General features: G+C 40.3%; 1 protein-coding gene across 1 annotated transcript in view; it reads right to left on the bottom strand.

The window, feature by feature from the left end:
- PHLPP1 (PH domain and leucine rich repeat protein phosphatase 1) overlaps positions 1-19,117 on the bottom strand; it is a 158,617-nt gene that overhangs the window by 21,231 nt on the left and 118,269 nt on the right. The window contains exons 5-10 of the mRNA XM_080377796.1: positions 16,329-16,475; positions 15,545-15,775; positions 13,346-13,548; positions 11,648-11,708; positions 9,715-9,810; positions 5,728-5,883 (exon numbers count right to left, since the gene is read on the bottom strand). Coding sequence (XP_080233922.1) covers positions 5,728-5,883; positions 9,715-9,810; positions 11,648-11,708; positions 13,346-13,548; positions 15,545-15,775; positions 16,329-16,475 — 894 coding nt within the window. The remainder of the gene's footprint in view (positions 1-5,727; positions 5,884-9,714; positions 9,811-11,647; positions 11,709-13,345; positions 13,549-15,544; positions 15,776-16,328; positions 16,476-19,117) is intronic.

The following is a 19,117-nucleotide window of genomic DNA, read 5'->3' as shown; positions in this document are numbered from 1 at the left end:
CCAAAAGACTGTCCCATAGAATAAGGTAGAATCAAGGACATCGATCTAATTCAACAAAACAGACCTAATATGCAGTCACATGCACTTTCATTTAAACCCAGATGATTCTGATCTCACTTTGAACTTCCAAAAGCAGAGGAAGAAAATCTGCTGAAAACTGCAAAAGGTTCAAATTTTTTTTAACACCAATGCCTACCTCTAGCACACACAAAAGCTGAATATAGACAATTGTAAGAATACAGCATCTCCCAATTCCTCACCGTTTTCTGAGGTAGCCTGGCAAGTTTGGCTTGCTGGTGAGACACAGCCACCACTGAAAAAACATAAGTCCTCCAAAAAGCTTAGGAATGTTCAGCATTAAAAGGAGCAACACAGACAACTGCATCCAATGGCAAAGCAGCAGCAAATCAAAACCACTGTGCTTAGCTTGAAAGTACTGATAAGACTTGGAAAGAATACTGCAGCTGCAAAAAGAGGATACGTTGAGAAATCAAGATCTCCAGTTTGGCCTGTGCCCCAAGATCTCCATCAGCATAGAGCAATCAAAATACAAAATTTCTTCTTCAGTCCCTTCTGCAGAAACATGCCCTCAATTTCTCATCGCCTAATCCTAAAATAATTTATGATTGTGGTAGCAGGTGTGTGAGGAAGAATCCTTGAAGCTATGCATGTCTGGGGGGGGGAAAGAAAGAGGCGTTGAAAAAAAAAAATCACAGCAGTTTTGCCAACCTCTGCAAAAGAGGCTGTTTCTTCTCCTCCCCCCCCAAAAAATAAAATAATAAAAAAAAAAAGGACGGAAACATTCAAGTGAATCCCCTTCCTGTTGACAGACTGCCAAAAAAACCACTTTGCTGCTGTCTCCTGAGCTTTTACTTTCTAACCTATCTTTAGCTGTTTCATTAACTGGGATTTCCCCAGTTTCCAATACATCTGCTTGCAAACCCTAAGGTACCAGCAAAGAAACAAACGTAGCTAAGCATTTCTACAACAAAAGTATGTGCATCAAACACTGAAATAGCTCTTTACATTCACTTGACTTTGTTTCCTCCCTCACTTCTCCTGCATCCATGCTAGGACTCAATACTCGCATTAAAAAGAAGCAGTCACAGTGGGTGGAAACAGCAGCTATCAAACAAGAGCAAGTTTAACTGGGTCATCTTCCAGAACTCCAGCAAAAAAAACAAACCTGAAACAAATTAAATCAAATCAAAACAAACAAAGTAAAAATCAAAACAGGTAAAAGCAGCTGAACAAAGCTAAAAACAAGAATCATGCAGAGGAGAGCCTAGACAGGCCCTGAATAGCTGACTCTGGCTTAAGCCACCACAGCTGGTGGCTACCCGACACTGCAAAACAAAGCCCAAGGTTTAAGCTGTGCACATCACAGCTACACATCTTCACCACGCAACTGCTTTAAATAGGCCAATGGCTGTTTTAAGGGTTTATACTGAAAACATTCATACTGACTGGGAAAGGAAGCTTAGGCAAGAGGCAAACCCTCTCCTTTCACCACTGTGTCTCCATTTTTAACCCACCCTGACCACTGCCACCGCTCTTCTACCCTACCCAGCTAAAGCTCTTGAATGCTTGCTCATCTTACCCAAAAAACCATTTTGTACAACAGTGCTGATGCCATTAAATGGTAGTTTGTTGCAAGCTGGTCAAGGAAGGCTGTAAAAAGCCTGTATAAGAACAGGACAGAGTGGGAAAGGCATCACAACAGATGAAGCAGTGGATAGAAATGAAAGGCTGCAAGAATGCAGGTGCACAAAAAAAGCTTCAGGACTCAGCTTGGGAGTTTTCCCCATCAGCCGTAGCATTTGCATGAATTCTCTGTTTTTGCAGCATCTGGTAATGAGAAATGAAGAGATTATCTGGCTGCCTCTGTGGCGTTCATCTTGCCAAGAAAATCCCCACCCTACAAGAGAGATCCTTGCTAACATGAACAAGATGTGCATACTTTCAGTGCAACAAACAGAACCAAGCTGTCTTGGTCAGAGAAATGTTTCATAGGCTAGTCCTCAATTTCTCCTTGAGTAACAGTTTAAAATAGAAAATTAATTAAAAAGCAGACCAACAAAATATCCCCCAATTATACTCTTCAGCAGAGAACAATACCTTTTCATTGGTTTTTGAAGGATTAAGGTAGAAAAGCAATGTTCATTGATTCTTTTATGAAGAGAACAGAGGTTTTCCAGTATTTTTTCTTTTTTCTTTTTTTTTCTTTGTGAAAGTAATATTCTTTCTTTGTGCACCAATGCACTGATTTTCCTCCCTTCCTCAGATGTTCTAGATGTCAAAGCCTACCAGTGCTTGCGCTGAAGTTTGCCCAAGGCACTTCACACCCACTTTGTCAAATATTCAGGATTGAGAAGGAGAAAGCATTTATAATTCACAGCATGAGACTTCATATCCAGACAACATATCATCTGTCAGTTGCACAGACGCAAGTACCTTTCCAAAAAAATAAACTAATATTTTCAGGACTGCAAAAGGTAAGACATTTTATGAAGAGAGAAAGGTTCTGTAAGGTAAAGTGATTTGTCCAACATTACATGCTGGGTAGAGACCATGGCAGACCACTCAGGAAACCCAGTTCTCTTGGCACGTCTGGCAGTACAGATTGTGCTTCCCAGGGAATGCTTGGAGAAGAGAAGCATTTTACCTTTTAAAAACCAAACAAATGAGCACCTTTCCCTGGCCCAGACCCATTTCTGTTGACACTTAACTGCTGACAGATGCAAACATTCGAAAACAAAATAAAAAGAAAGATGTTTCCTGCAGGAAATTCCAAACTTAAAACTTGGACATTTTACACTAATCTGCACTGCTGTTTTCCTTCACATTTATCACTTCTGCAGCAGTCATGGGAGCACCAGCATGGACAAGCTATTTGCAAGCCAAGTCATCTAAACCTAAGGGGTAGGGAACAAGGTGGAAAACCCCACCCAAGCCAGCTGCTTCTATTACCATCACAAGCGAAGGAGACTGCAGCAGCGATGAGATACCAGAATGGGTACGCTTTGTTCACCTGCAATGCTACGTGACTTTGTTAATACCCATAGAAGACTTTGAAAACTCATGCCCCGTACTGCTCTGTCCTGGTTTTGGCTTGGGATAGAGTTAATTTTCTTCTTAGTAGCTGGTACAATGCTGTGTTTTGGATTTAGTATGAAAATAATGTTGATAACGCGCTGATGTTTTAGTTGTTGCTAAGTAATACTTACTCTAAATCAAGGAGTTTTCAAGTTTCCCATGCTCTGCCAGTGAACAGGTGCACAAAAAGCTGGGAGGGAGCAGAGCCAGGACAGCCAAGGCAAACTAGCCAAAAGGATATTCCATAACATAGAACATTGTGCTCAGTATGTGAACTGGGGGGGAGTTGTCCGGGAGATGCCGATGGCTGCTCAGGGACTGGCTGGGCATCGGTCAGCGGGTGGTGAGCAACTGTACTGTGCATCACTTGGGTATTTTTTTGGTTGTTTCCCTTTGGGTTTTATTCCTCTCTCTTTCTCTCTCCTTTTCATTAAAATTAATATTTTATTTCAATTATTAAGTTGTTCTTATATCAACACAGGAGTTTTACCTTCCCCCCCCCCCCCCCCCCCCCCAATTCTCCACCCCATCCCACTGGGGGAGGGGTGTGGGTGTGTGTGAGCGAGCAGCTGTGTGGTACTTAGTTGCCAGCTGGGGTTAAGCCACAACATGCTTGAAAAGCTGCAGAGGAGAAAAAATCCTCAAGCCTTAATCAGCCATTTAATACTGTTATTCAATGTATTTTTTTAATTGCACCTCTTCTCAGCACACTTTTAGCAAATTTCTGGAAATCTACCCCCAATCCCGGTTTTAGCCTGTACTTGTTCGCTTTGGTAACACAAAACCAACCACCCAAAAAAAAAATAAATCTGTCTACAGTTTTGTAGCTCAGTTTAAAAAAATGAGTTACAGTACAAAAAAATTCAGCCTCTCTCCCAGTGCCAAAACTGCACTAAACTACATCCTCGACCGAACAACCTAGTTTTTTATAGAAATTTTACAAAGTATTTCACTCTTTGCTTTCAAAGGTGCCAATAGCTTTCTGAAACCTACTTAAAAGTTTCTTTTCCAAGTTAACAGATAGGAATTTCAACTTGGGACTTGTAAAGTTATTGTTTTTTGACCTAATGTTCCAACTTCTTGTGACAAAAACTTTTTACAAGGTTTCATTTCTGAAGTTCATACAATTTCTAAGTAGTTTGAAAAGTGATCCACAAGCCAATTATAGCTGTTGATGTGAAACATCCTTGCCACACGAACAGGCTATGAATTTCACTATTCCTAAACAGAAATGTGCCAGATATTCACAATTATTACAGTAGCAACATTGCTAAGTTTCAATGCTTTAACTGCATTTTTATGTAAAGCCTCAACTGAAACAATAAATTAACATCAGGATAACTTTGCTGATAATTTATTCCAAAGGGGGCACCCTACACAGGCTTGAATATGGACAAGTATGCAACAGTATTGTTCAAAACAAAACAAAATCAAAGTATAAAGACTATTTTAAAGGTTCTTTAAAGCCAAGAAAACCAAGGCTGAAATGTCATACTGGTTTCCAGAACCAAAACCTTGTCATAGTAAAGTTCACCTTTTGAAAGACAATTTTTAATCTAAGTAATAGATTCCTCAGAACATGACTGTTCAAGAGTAAATCGAGGTAAGAGTTTATTTAGAAGCCATCTCAACCACCAACCTAACTCTCCAACTCCCAGAGCTGTGAATCCCAGGAAATTTAACCAGAGGCTCATGACGGAAAGAACAACAGTATAGAAGTGAGGGATTTTGCAACACTCTTAATCGGGTGAGGAGCTGTAACAGTGAGATTGCCGCTACTTTTGCTTCTCCACCTCTCAAGAAACTCAGCATCTATGCATTCCTTTTGTCACAGTTAGTCAGAAATAAAACCCCACAGCACACAATCTCACTGTTAGATTATGCATGGGTTGAGCACTCAGAAATCCCATGGCTGTATGTGGAAACGCAGAGGTGCAATGAACGCTGACACCAAGCAGGGCAAGCCCATCCACTATCCCTAGACTATGCTACCAACCTCCTGTATTTCAATCACAGCCACTTTACAGGATATGTTCATATCCAAGAAGAAAGATTATGAAGACTCCAAAACTAAAGAAACAGCAGCATAAAAATAAGAATCCAGAAAGCAGATCAAGTGGTGACACCAGCTAAATTAGTGACAAACGTTTGAAAAGCATAAAGAAATTCACAAAGCAAGGACATGGGAATAACTGAGTTATTCTGACAGCCTTATGCACAGATTTTGTTTTGTTTGACAGGTATAAATAAGCTCTGGCCTCTGACTGAAGGAGGAAAAAAAAAGCTTTCACACTCCATCAAACAAGCCTAAGAAATATGTATTTAAAGAAACTGCCACTAACCCATCTCAGAGTATGTAGCAGAAAATAGCATGCGCTTTGCTTTACAGCTAGATTTCAAGAAGTAGGTGTTCAGCAGGAGCTTGGTGGGGAAAAAGAAGCAACCATATAAGGCAACAAAACCAGAATAAAAAGAATGTGTTTTGGTGAGTTGGGCAGACATCTGTTCTTACCACACAAGGCTTGGCAACTTTCAAATTAGGGGAACCTCAGATTACCCTTTCAGCTAGGAAGTAACACACAAAGCAAGGTTTCTCACACACAAGTCAAGATCAAATTTCTTTATATTTACCTGTCTGCTTTCAAAAGCAGGTTAGATGGCAGTTCAAGAAGCTGGTTGTGTTGGACATCCAGGACCTCCACTTGCGTTCGCTCGAGCCGATCTGGTAGCCTTCCTAACAGGTTATGTCCTGCCAGCAGCTTACGCAAGCTACTATTGTTAAACAACCTTAAGAGAAATAAAAAACACCAAAAATAAGGAAAAATCTAAACTGAAGAGTTGCTTTGAGAATTTAGGTGAGCTATCACTGTTCATTACAAGAAAGTGATTCAGCCAATTGATTAGCAGACATGGTATTAATTACACAAAGATCCAAGAATGTCTTCCCACTCTCCACCAACTTCTTGAAAAGGTTGTTCAGAGACAGGGAAGGAGGTTTAAGGATGATTCAGGAGTGAAAATAGTGAGAAAGGGTTGTCTTATTGCACTCTATAAAACACGAATATAGGAGCATGACAGTGAAGGAGGTAATTGCTAACAATGGCTGCAGAAAACTGCACATGTGGGACCCCCCTAGCTAATGGAAGAACTTCAGAAGTGTGGGTGAAATCACCAGTTACCCCACAAGCTCCAAAGTGCTCTGCTCATCATGTGCTGACTCATAATCCAATGCAATTCCCCACCTCCCATCTTCCTTTTCTATTAATACCAGACCAACATAAAGCCTCCTTTCCAGTCCTACAGCAAATGAAATTTATCTAATCGGCTTTACTTTCTTGAGCTTTTACAAGCGATAGATGACCAGGAGTCCCAACCCCCTGCTCCATTTTTTGGAAGGCTGGGGGAGAAGGGGAGGGGGAGAAGAGGGCAACATAAAGCTAGAGCAAACAGGTCTTTTGATCATAGAGCAAAGCTGAAATCTGCAGTATAAACAACCTAATAAGGAGTTAAAAATCGGCACCCAAAGACCTCAAAAAGGGAGCAACTCAATTTTGAATCGGCACCGCCTTCAGCAAATTAAGAAAAAAAGATTATTCTTCATCTGCCACCTGTCTTATATTCCCGCTACCGCACTGTTTAATTTGGCGAGCCTGTGCATCATGCTGACTTGTTTCAATCAAAGACTGTCAAATTACTCAGCATTAAAGCAAAATCTTCTTCCCTCTGTTACAATGACCCAAATACACATAAAGAGCCTCCCCTGCTCTACAATACATCAGGTCATCAGACTATTGTGCCAAAATAATCAACGAAGTATGCTGAGTATTTTCCCCTTGACAGACACAGTCATACTTTGCATCTGCGTGCCAGTGTTAGCAGTTATCTCAGTTGGCTGGATCATCTGCATTACGACCATGGATACAAGTCAACAGCCAGCCGTATCGTTCCAGAAGGCTCAACACAGGGTGAAAAGACACTTATCATGCAGTGATAAGCATATCTATTATGTTTTTGTCATTTAACCATTTTTGTTTCACTCTGCTTTTACTTGAAAATCTCTGTCAGTTACAAATTTGCCTTTTTATTTCCTTTCCTAACCAAGATTGGCTAGTATCATCGACACCAAACATTAGAAGAAAAAGCAGAATTGGTTGACAACACCTCCAAAAAAATCTATCACTTTGGGTTTTTTTTTTTTATGAGTGGGGGTGGTGTGATTTTAAAATAAAAAAAGGTCAGATCATAGCAAACACCTTAGCAATTAGCTTTTCCATTAAAATATATTTTATAAATAATTCAGAAGAACTGAGTAAGTCTTTGGGGTTTTGTTCATTTCTGTTCACTTATTTCCAAGTTACACAAGCACCAAAGGAACAGGGATGTCTGAAGAGAGATCGAACCACCAGCATATAACTAAGCAAGCTCCTGAGAAGCCTGGGACACCTAGTTCTCAAGCTAGGTGAGGAATCAGGACACTGGGATTGCTCTTCCCTATGGGCAGCCTTCCCACTTGCCCAACTCCCACTGGAAGTTTTGATGAGATCAAAAAATTCTAAGGACAAGCATGTCACTCGGCATCAGAATCTGAGAAAACATGATTTGGTGAAAGCATTCAACAATTGAAGAGAACACAACGTTGAATACATATAGAACTTTTAAAAAAAACAGACAAAAAGGAAGAAATATGCATACAGATGTCTTCTCACTGGTGGTGACAAGATCATTTTGGCAACTCTTAATTGAAGCATTTCCATTTTCTTTGAGGAATCTTTGGCAACAACAGTTTTGACAATGAATTTGTCCTGCATAGTTTAGACCAAGTACTCTTTTTGTTATTTTTCAGCACTTTTAAAGCAGAAATGGCTGCATTACAGCCCAGTGTACATTGTTCCCATTTTCTCTAATTGAAACAAACATTAGGACACAGCTTTCCATCTCAACTGCTTCAATTCTTTGTCTTCAAGGTCTGTTTTTCTGTTTCAATAGGCAAACACACATAGCATCAACTGTAGCTTGTTTAGGTCAGGTGTAACCTTCAGCCCTCCAGGAAACTGCTGCAAGGCTTGAACATTTGTGGTTAGAGCAGCAAGCATCCTCCTGGGAGAGCCCTGCTCACTCTCTTCACAGGTATTCAGTGCTACTCTGCTTAGAAGAAAAAGCAGACAGCAGTGCACATGAACACGCTGGGCACTAGCATTTACCTGATACTTAACAGTAGGTCCATACCCCTGAGGCATTTGCATTTGAATCCAGACCTAAATTTCCCTAACTTTAGCAGACTTCAAAGCCTGTGTTTTGAACCGGGCCTTAAAACTGAGTTGACTTATTAGGAGCTAAGCTATCTAGACACACACTACAAAGAAAAGTTTTCAAAGATAAGCTGTTTCCTGGGGTTAAGGATAAGATGGCGGGAGAGACAAGTGGGATGTTGACTGTACCTAATTTCAGCTAATCATTAATCTCCCAAAGATATCCGGTATGCCTTGGTAGGCCTTGCTGTTATGAAGTGCAACTGAAAGGCAAATGAACTTTTGCTCCCCCCATCTTCTGAGCAGGTACAGCTTCACTTTGTGTGGAAAACCAGAGGCATTAATCATCTGCACGTTAGCCTGTTAGTTTGCTTGGTAAATCTCCTCACATCCTTTTCTGCCCACATTTCTGAAATCTATTCTCTTCCCATTTCTGACACTAAAACTGCTGGTTTACACCATATGGCACATTCATGTGACCCAGACAAAACTATCCTTTTGGGTTTCTGATGCTCTTCTGTGCTATACAGCTCCGTAAGGAAAATATTTAACAACTCATCATACACTAGCTGTCTACAATCTTCAATGGCTCTGCACATCCCCACGCAATTTCACCCTTTGTGCCTAGTATGTTCTCCCTCTTTCACAACATCTCTTTTGAAGTGCACAGAGCAGACAAGAATGACAGCTCTCTTCCAGTGAAGTCAGCGACTTGGAAATTTTCAATACCAGCACCTGATCAGTATACTCACTTGGAACAGGTCCCTCTAGAAAAAAAAACCAACAACTAGCAAGAGCCACTCATTATTTAAACTCAACTTCTATTTTCCTTCCTGTTCACTTGCTTTCCTATCATTTGCATTTATCAATTTTAAGTTTAAACTCCTGGAAAAGAGATCATCTTTGTAGTGAGGGTGATTGCTGTACTTGCAGGAGTTTCCTTCCTTGATGAGGCTTTACCTTCTCCTCTCAACTCTTTTTCACTCAAACAAGGCTGTGAACCGGAGTCTCCAGGCACCAGTGAAATGAAGTTACAAGTTCTGGATCCCTAAACTGTCATGCAAAGTTATGGCTGTAAATATTTAATATTCAGTATTAAAAATGAAGGGCTTTCCTGCCTGAACAGCCACATGAACAGCTTCAAAACTTCCACCTGGAGTTCAAAGGCATTGCTTTCTCTGCATGAAAGTAAAAGAAGAAAGGCTGGGTAGAAGCTTGAGGCATGACGACACCCCACAAGGTAAAAATAAAATCAAATGAAAGATAAAACAAGTCTGACAGTCACCGGAACAAGCTAAACACTGAATCAGCAATTATTTCTGAATTGGTTCTCCCGTTCCACATTGTGCAACTGGTCTGCAACACTCACCGGGCAGGCAGCTCACGTATCTGATTGTGGCCAACATCCAACACCTCCAGTTTCCTACTGTCACATACCCACTCAGGCAGGTTTTCCAGGTGATTTCTATGAACAAAGAACATAAAGAGGTGTAACTAAATGATAACTGAGATGTACATGTTATTAAGAATACAGCCTTAAGAGATACAGATACCTGCAGGAAATAAATCTGCTACATAGCATTATGCTTCCTACAAGACTGTGCGCCACCCCTCCTTCTCTAAGGGCACTACCAGTGCAGTAAGGTCCTGGGTGAGGAGGCAACAAAGCTAACAGCATCTCCCTAGATGTGCAACCACTAAGAAAATGCAAAAAGCTAGCTCCAAATTATCAGGGAAGAAGTGTTAAGGGTATCAGAGTACTGATGATGAAGGAGTCTCTCCATGGAGAAAAAAAATTGTGAGATACTCCTTAGAAGATATCCACGCTCTACACAGTTGAAACACACCTCTTCAATTCCCCACAAATTCAATCCTGAAATTTGCTCTACCACTTTTCAGCTATCTCACTGAATAGAGCAAAATTTTTTATTTTTGGCATATTTTTAAAGCCAAGAGTTTTGCTTTTCTTGCATTTATCTTCACAGAAACTAACTCTTCCAAAAATTAAGGTCTTAGAGAGAAGTTTTTCCAAATATTGCACTGAAAACCTGCAAGCTAGGCACAGTAAGGCACCCTGCCTTAAAGAAAAATTAGCAGCATGAAGTACATGGAGGAGGTTGTGTGCATGTGCATTCACATAACCACTACTACAGTTAGCACACACAGATGCAAAACTGGGCATCAGATATTCAGGTACCCATAGACCTGAAGTCCAGGAATAGGACCCTTACACAGCATAAACATAAATCAGTGTTCATGCTCATTCATGTGCTTCTATCCTATAGTTCATTCATGCAATAGCCTTTAACCAAAATATGCAATAGCAACCCAACCCCTCTTATCCTCAGATCTCTTCTTTTTCAATCTCAAACGGATTTCCCAATTCCAAGCCAGCCAAGAAGTGAAAGACACTCTACCCATTAAGTTACAATGCCATCACTGAACTGAGGCACAAAAAGGGTTTTGTGATCAAAATCGTGCATTCTGCACCAATTTCATTTACAGCTAAATGGAGAACACAGCTTTACAAAGAGCACTTTTCAATAAATCACTTAGTGTGATGTAACCTGTGTGTTACATTTAGGTGCACAATGCAAGTAACTCAAGGTTGATGAAACTTTGAAGTTGATGGCCACTCACCCAGGTTAACTCACTAATTGTTACAATTACCCTTGACAGTTTAGGAGTGCTTTAAGCAGGCTTTTTAATGAATGAGATTATCACCTTAACATGCAGATGAGTAACTCCTTAAATAAGACAGACATTAAGCACTCCTATAAAGTGTTTTCCTGATTCAGTCCTTAAATTGTAAAACAAACTAAAGAACCCCCCCTCTTCCATTTCTTTCCTTACCCCACCGCCCTTGTTAAGGTGAGATTTACAGATGCATTCAAGTGGCAACTGCAGCCAGGCCTGCAGAGAGCAACGATGAGCTGCAGGAGCTGCCAAACTGATGAGCAAACTATAAAACTTCAACCTATGCTGGGCTTGTGTACATGTCTCATATCGGTGTATGTTTGAATCATCATGTTCTATCTCTGTAAGATATAAATCTTTAAACTCTAACTACAAAAAAAATTACTTTTAGCACTTAAAAAAATTAAATATTTAAATCTATAAAAAGGAAAGAGGGAAGAACTGGCCAGCACAAAAAAGCCCATCCTCTAACTCCAAAAATCAGTCTTCTCATATCTCAAGGTCCAGTTCCTGGCCCCACTCCCAGTAAAATATCAGTGAATGTCATTTTTCCCTAAGCTTCACTGACATATGTTTTACAGGCCCAAGAAAAAACGTAACCTTACCTAGAAATATCCATATAAGCCAGGCAATTAGGAACCGGATACACATCAAGGTGAACAAGTTCTAGGGGAGAAAATACAAATATATAAAAATAAAAGTGGTGATAAAGACTTGCACCTAAAATGGCTGTTCCTTAAGAGTTACTTTAAGCAGCTAACACCCAGAGATTTCAGCACAAGTCAGTAACCTAAAAGACTTTGAGGGTCTGGACCTTTGTGAACTGAATTTTGTTTCTTTATTATTTTTGAGCACATTTGCTGTATTACATTGTACTTGCTGTGATAGACCAGAGAGGAGAAACTGGAAGATTTTAAATGTTTCATGGCAAATTCTCATTTTTCCATTCTTGTTCTGGAGCTCTAACTTCACCTCTGCCCAGAATAGTAAATCACAAACCTGCTCTACTTTTTTTTCTACTGGTCACTAACGGTACAGGCACAGGAAAGGAGATTCCCCACTCAAGAACAGCAAGCTACAGAATACCCCAGAGTCTTCCAGGTCATGGCAAGATCCAGAGTCTGTCAACACATTACACAAGCGTTTGCATGCCTGTGGAGTTCCTGGTTGGAAGCAGCCTTACTGACCTTTCCAGCATCTCAGCTACTGCTACTAATGTTATATTTTGATTGCTTCAATAATACTTCATATCTTAAGGGCTTTAGGTAGCTAATGCTTAGCATTAGGGTTGAAACAAAACCAGCACACATTTATTTAAGCCTACAGAAAATCCACTAAAGTGAAAGTGTAACAAGCATCACGGTCCCTTTGGAAGATGAGGCTAAACCAAGGTGGCTGAGGGTGCAAAGAGAGGATAGCCAGGAGGAACAGCAAGAGCAAATAGGCAGTTGACTGCAAGATACAGGTTGACTTGGTTTCTCAGCTCACATTGCACAGCACATGCTCAGATTATGTTAACTTTTCTCAGCTACAAAGATCCTGGCATGAATACTTCATGAAGGCACAGGCTTGGATATCATTAAGATGACAGCCTTTTAAAGGCAGTTCGGCCTGTTCATGAAATCCACAGCTCTCTGAGTGTGCATTTTGTTTATTCCATAAAAAACTAACCCAAATAATAAGAATGGTGGTGGAAAACCAAGTATTTTAAGTAACAGTGGCTTCCAGAGACAGATCAAACAAATCCTGCTCAGGGAACACAGGAGTTATTCAACTGGAAAAGGCTGCATTATTTTATTATCAAACACAAATGAAGTTAACTCATTATAGATTTTGTAGTTTTGTGGCCAGAGTAAGCAGCTAGAGGTAGTAGCAAATATTATATATATATATATTGTCTTCTTTTGTCTCACAAATGGCCACTTGTTCAAACTTTCTCAACTACAGGGAGGAGCAATGAATTCCTTATTCGCCTTATTAAAGCAACACATGAATATAACCTAAAGAACTGACAACTTCAAGATTCCTCCCTGCTGACATAGAAAGGAATTTCGACTCAAATTCCAAGATTTTCATAGTTTTGAGACCTCCAAATCAGTAGCCTAGTGTTATTTGAAAGTCACTTCTGAAGCTCAGAACTGCCAGCAAGCACAGCACGTGTAACTTTTATCCAAGGGTCATGTCAAGAGCCTCCTGCTTGCTCCTCATCACGTGCACTGCTCTCCACAAGCATCCTACAGAGAACCAGGTATGAAACCAGAAGTCAGATGACACCACCACAGCTGCCCTGAAAACGCCCTTACCATTCGAGGAAGCGTACAGCGCCTTGAGAAAATATCCACTGATTTTGAGGGTTACCAGTTGATTCCGTTCACAGTGTAACACTTCAACATTGTTAAAAACTGTTGCATCCAGCTCCCCAAGTTTGTTGTCTCTGAGATCCAGTTGGGTCACATGATGCAGAAAATCTGTGTCATCGGCCTCCAATCTCCTAATTGAATTCAATCTTGCAGACAAAAAGGGAGATTAAGTGTAGTTACGTAGGCTCCTGCTGACAAACCAATGCTCACTCTACAATCAGTTGCACAACAGCTCATGAATGGATGCCTCCAAGTTCTGATCAAGGCTGATTTTAAATACTTTTGCCTTTGTTATGGTATTTTAAAAGATGGATGGATCCACTCTGTTGTTTTATCCATTATGACAAAGGAAAGACACCACCAAGCTCTTTTCTAAACTACTCTGAAATCTACTGATAAAAAGCTCTGCAAGAAGGTAAGTATTACTGTTATTGTGTCTATAAAAATAAAAGATAATCTGGCTTTTATTTGTGCCTGACAGTTTGAAAAAGAACAAAACCTCTATAGTTCCTGCTGGCCTATCATGAGCATCTGCTGAAAAGCCTGGCAGACACAAGTGGCCTGCAGATATTGGAGTCTCTTGCCTTATTGAAAGGCCAAATTGAGATTAATGAATTCCCATATATTCGCCTCTTGTGTTACTGTGTTCCACAGCAAGCAAACTCAGAGACCTGAAAATAGGTGTTGAAAGAAAACAAAGCAAAAACCCAGGACGAAGTGGGCCTGTCAGATAAACAGAACCAGTTTTATCACACCTTCACCGCTGTGCACTGACTGCCAATACTCAACAACTTCCCCAGAAGCTGAGTGAGATTATCTATAACCTAGCGATGTTGGAGACCGCAGAGCACTCGAAGAGTTCAGTTTCAAATTCCCAGCTCTGACCAGAACACTAAAAATCAGTATAATAACATCTGCTGGACCATTAAGTCTCCCTAGTGAGGACAAGGGCAAATGCCTACGCTTCTGCTGTTACTGTTGCTTTTGAAGAGTTGCCCTCTGTGTAGCAGTTGTATTTTCCAGTAGCTACATTTTCCAGTTAGAAGAGAATGGGTAATATGTCCCCTCCAACACCACCGCCTGCTTTTGCTGTTTTCAATTTACAAGCAGTGCTTCCTTCCGATTTCACTAAAGCAAAGCACTTCACTGTGCAGCAAGTACAGTTTACAAATATGTTCGACATTTACTACGGCAGGTAGCGTTACAAAGAGCACTGTTCACTGCTCAGTGCAGATGGGATGCGGCAGACAATGACAGGGCTGGAACTTGGAGCCAGCTTAGCCACAGTGCCTCTGCTCTGAGGCCAATTTATTTATTTATTTATGCGCTTTTGATGTACATATGAACACATAGGCATATTTTAACACCACCATAACCACTTCAGAAGTCATCCATCTATTTTAGCTGTTTTCTTATGCTGACCCTTCCTTGATTGCAAAGTCTGACAGCTACATGGCAGTACGGCACACTAAGTTTTAGCTTGAATAGCTTAACTAAATGGTTCCAAAATTCATTGTTGTTTTGACCTCATGGTCCAGGCTCTGAACTGAGTCTTGCCCAGCTGACTGCAGAAGCTAGCTTGCCCAGAGACTGTAAGAATAAAGAACCACCTCATACTGGAGTCATTTATAACAAGGATCTGTTTAGACTCTGCTGAGCGCAACAATAAAATAACGTTACTTATGGTGGACTAGGCTTTTTAACATACCAAGAAATATTAAAATATCTATTTTTGTCCTTTCACCTTCACTGCCCTTTTCTCCATCCCACACATCTGTAACATTTCAGACAGAAGCTTTTTTAGGTCAGGGACTATCATTTATATTACATTAACACTGCAGCAACAAGAACTGCAGGAATCACTAGTGTCCCAGGCCCTGTTTTGTTTGATCTTTCAGTGTAAATATTAATTTTCCCCCAAACTCATTTCCTTATCTATCGATCTCCCTAAATGCTATCTCTTCTTCAAAGAAGAATGCTAAGTCACGGACAAGTGCTGTGAGTTACACAACACCACCAGAAACATGGTTTGATGGACTAACACAATAGATTCCTACCTGGGGGCAATTCTGGCAGCCAAAGAGAAACCTTTTCAACCAATAATTTAGACCCACTTATTTTTCCACTTTTCCAAACACCTACCTTAGATCCACATGTTTAATATGAGGCATCCTTTTTAACACCTGTAGATTCAGGGTATCCATGCAGTTTCCTGACATACAGAGCTTATCCATGGCATTCAGCTTCTCCAGAACCCCTGGAATGTTGGTAAACTCATTGAAGGACAGACTCACGTAGCTGAGCTGATGCATATGCTCCAACTCATCAGGAAGGGACTGAAGAAAGTTGCCATCCAGCAAAAATGTCTGCAAGCTATTAAAAGCAGGGGAGGGGAAGGGAAAGTGAAGACAGTGAGTGACCTGTTAAATCACATTTCCTTCCTACAAATACACAAATCTGCCACAATTACAGTGACTTAAAAAGTACAAAAGGGCAGAGGAAAGAAAAATGTTAATGAATAAGGCTTTAACATCTGCTACAGAAGATACCGACCAAACAATTAAAAACATTAGCAACTATGAAACATAGGCTGTGTTAAGACAGTTGTATCCTATCTTCAAACATCTCCAGAACTGCAACAACGTGATGGCTGAAGCACATGAGCAAGGAGGTTGAAACATTTTCTTCACTGTGAAGATGACCCTTGTGTCAAATGCTGGGGTCTGGAAGAGCTTCAAGACACTAAGTGTGCTTTCCCTCCATCAACAGCTCACAACTTTTTCCACACAGATCTTAAGCCAGTATGCTCTGACAAAACCCAGTGAGTTTAAAATGTTTCTTATATCCAGATTATGTATAGAGTCATGAAACTGCTTATTGCCTTTATTATCAGGCTGTGTACACAAAGTTTTAAGAAAGTACTTGCTTGTGCATCTCGCCTACAACTGCTGGAACACTTCTGAGGGCATTGCAGGACACGTTGAGTTCAGTCAGGGTTGCGATGCTGCAGACTGCCAGTGGGAAGTCTCCTAAATTATTATTGGAAAGATTAAGGCTCTTCAACTTGGTGAATCTACAATGAGATAAGAAAAAAAAATAAAGAGGGCAAATAAGTGGATCATAAACCACACCATGTTGCCTTTCAACAGTTAATACAAGGTAAGTTTGGTTATGTAAATACAAACCACATGCAATTTTAGTTTATGTACCCAGAATAACCGGGGAAACGAGTAGACACTCAGGTTCAACACCACTTGCAAGAGTATACTCACGTTAAGATGGCATAGAGAAACAAGCCCTCCTGAATAACACGCTAAATATATTCTCCTATGAGCCTAACAAACAAAACCCTTGCCATCCTTATGATATATGTAATTTCTTCTGTGCCATCTCACGCTGTACTAAAGCACTGCTATTTTTCTGAACACATTTCTTGCTAATAAGACTATCCTAGTGACACTGGTTACAAGGTGCAGGAAATTCTCAGCCTGTTTGAACAGTAATTTTTTGTGGTGCAGCTCAGCTCCATTCATGTGAGTAGATACTGCCTTTCAACCAAAAATTCTCATTAGAATAGGCTGGTTTGAATACAACTGGGAAATGTGCTGAATTAAAGCAGAATTTAGCAAGACTTCTGTAGTGACAGAGGCAAATTCTTATGCTCTCGATTAAGTACAATGTCAAAGCTCACAGAGATTTCAAAATTTTGTCCTTGCCGTGTCAAGAAACTCTTAAAAGCCCCTTGATTTATCACATCAGCCAATGAAGCAACTTGCATGTGCTTGCCTTATTAAAGATGATCAAGACTGTTTGAACAAAAAAAAAAACAAAGAAGGGGACAATCCAATTAGCCAGCCTGCATGTTCAGCAACATTATTATGGTTGCCTAACAACCACTGGGAGGTATGCCTAAAGGCAAGTAAAAAGGATGAATGAAAAGATCTGTGTCAGATTCTGATAGATGGGAGGAAGTTTCTTTTCTGGCATGGTTTACACCAGGACATTTTATTTGGACTTCATTTTCCTTTTGTTAAGACTCAAGTCCTTTATTTTGTGCGAGCAGGCTTTTATATAACACGCTGATGGAAGCAAAACTGCACCTATGGACACTGCTATTCCACACGAAAGTAATCTCTGACAGCATGTGCCAGTGCATCCACAGCCTCCACACTGGCCCAGCACATTCTTACCTCAAAGCACTTTGTCTTCCCCAACCAGAAATCACGGACAGAAATCACATCAAGCATTAAAAGGTTAAAGAGTTTTAACATCAAAAGACTCTTAAAAATACTTACCAGCCTCTGCAATCAACCAGCACACACCTTTAGTATTGCCTAAATCAAAAACTCATGTCACTGACTAAACCTCAATATGAAAATGTAAGTAGCGCCTTTGTATTGTATTTCAGTGGGGGTTGTAACTGAAGTGTGGATTTTACACCAAAAGACAGGCTGTAAACATACTTAACATTTACTCAGGCTTGCAGCAAGCAAGGGAATGCTGTGCTCTCTACCCGTATTTTGGTGCAAAGATGGCAGAAGAAAAAACCCAGAAAAATCATGGCCAGAGTTAACACAGATTTTGAACACCCTGTGCCATGCTGGAGGCAGAAGTTTGGATCAGAGTTAGATGGAGACTAAATGAAATCTTGCAATCAAATTACTGCTGCAGGGAAAAAAATGCTACTGCGCAGAAACAATGACTAATATATCTCTAGAGGGTGAACTGTAAAATAAAAAGGAGGCTAGGGTTAGCCAGCTGATGTTAATAAGACCTGCTAGCCAGGAAAAAAAAAAAAAAAAGTAGCACATTTTAAACACTATACCTTTATATTCCTCTCTTTTGAGAGAAAAAGCTTAAAAATCTCAAACCTAGAACTAAAATGCACAATCTTACATTTATCTTTAAGAGTAGATTTGGGCCACAGATATACTTGAAACTTGGAGTGATTCTGTGGTGGAACAGCTGTCCCACATCTTCCTCAAAGTCAACTGCAAATACAAACAAGAGCGCTCTAAGTAGCGGACTCCGCAGTCTTTAGAAATTAGATATTTTTTTTCAGTATTTAGGTAAGTGCAAAATACTAGTGATGACAGGAAGTTTAAAAAATAACTAAGTTGCTGGAAAAATCGAAATGCAACCATTCAAATTTAAGTCAACCATGAAAAAAGAATTAACTCATTTAATAATCAACACCGAGGCTACAGCCTTTACCTGTACTGCTCTGGAGTCTCAGAAGAAGTGTCTCAGTTCTGTCCACTAAACAAGTGAAAACTACAATCTACTGTAAGACCCCAAATAAAATCTTAAGATAAATTTACAGAAGATCAAGCTAATACACAGAGGAAAGAGGGCTGGAGTGGGGGAGGGGGGGCGAGGAGGTGAAGGAAGCTATGGAATACAGCAGCTAACTCCAATGCGGTGGTCAGCTTCAGGATTTTCTGCACACATACTTGTTGTGTATAATTGTCATAGGTCAAAGACAGGGAGACAAAACCCTAGCCCCCCCACCCCATATGTATCTGGAATTACAGCTCTGCTACCCTACTGTATGTTTTACTGTGCGCTTATTAAGGGCCTTCTGCAAGTAATCCAGTTACTAAGAGCACAAATTGAACTTGTTAACAGGTCTATACAGTACGTAAGGGAAGATGAGTAGTACATCCAGTGTTGGATATACTCATACAGAAGCTGGAAATGCACATGTAAGCGTAT

Source organism: Falco punctatus, assembly GCF_963210335.1.
Source record: "Falco punctatus genome assembly, chromosome: 3".
NCBI lineage: Eukaryota > Metazoa > Chordata > Aves > Falconiformes > Falconidae > Falco > Falco punctatus.
Note: the sequence above shows the minus strand (reverse complement) of the source record. Positions and strands in the feature narration are given on the sequence as shown.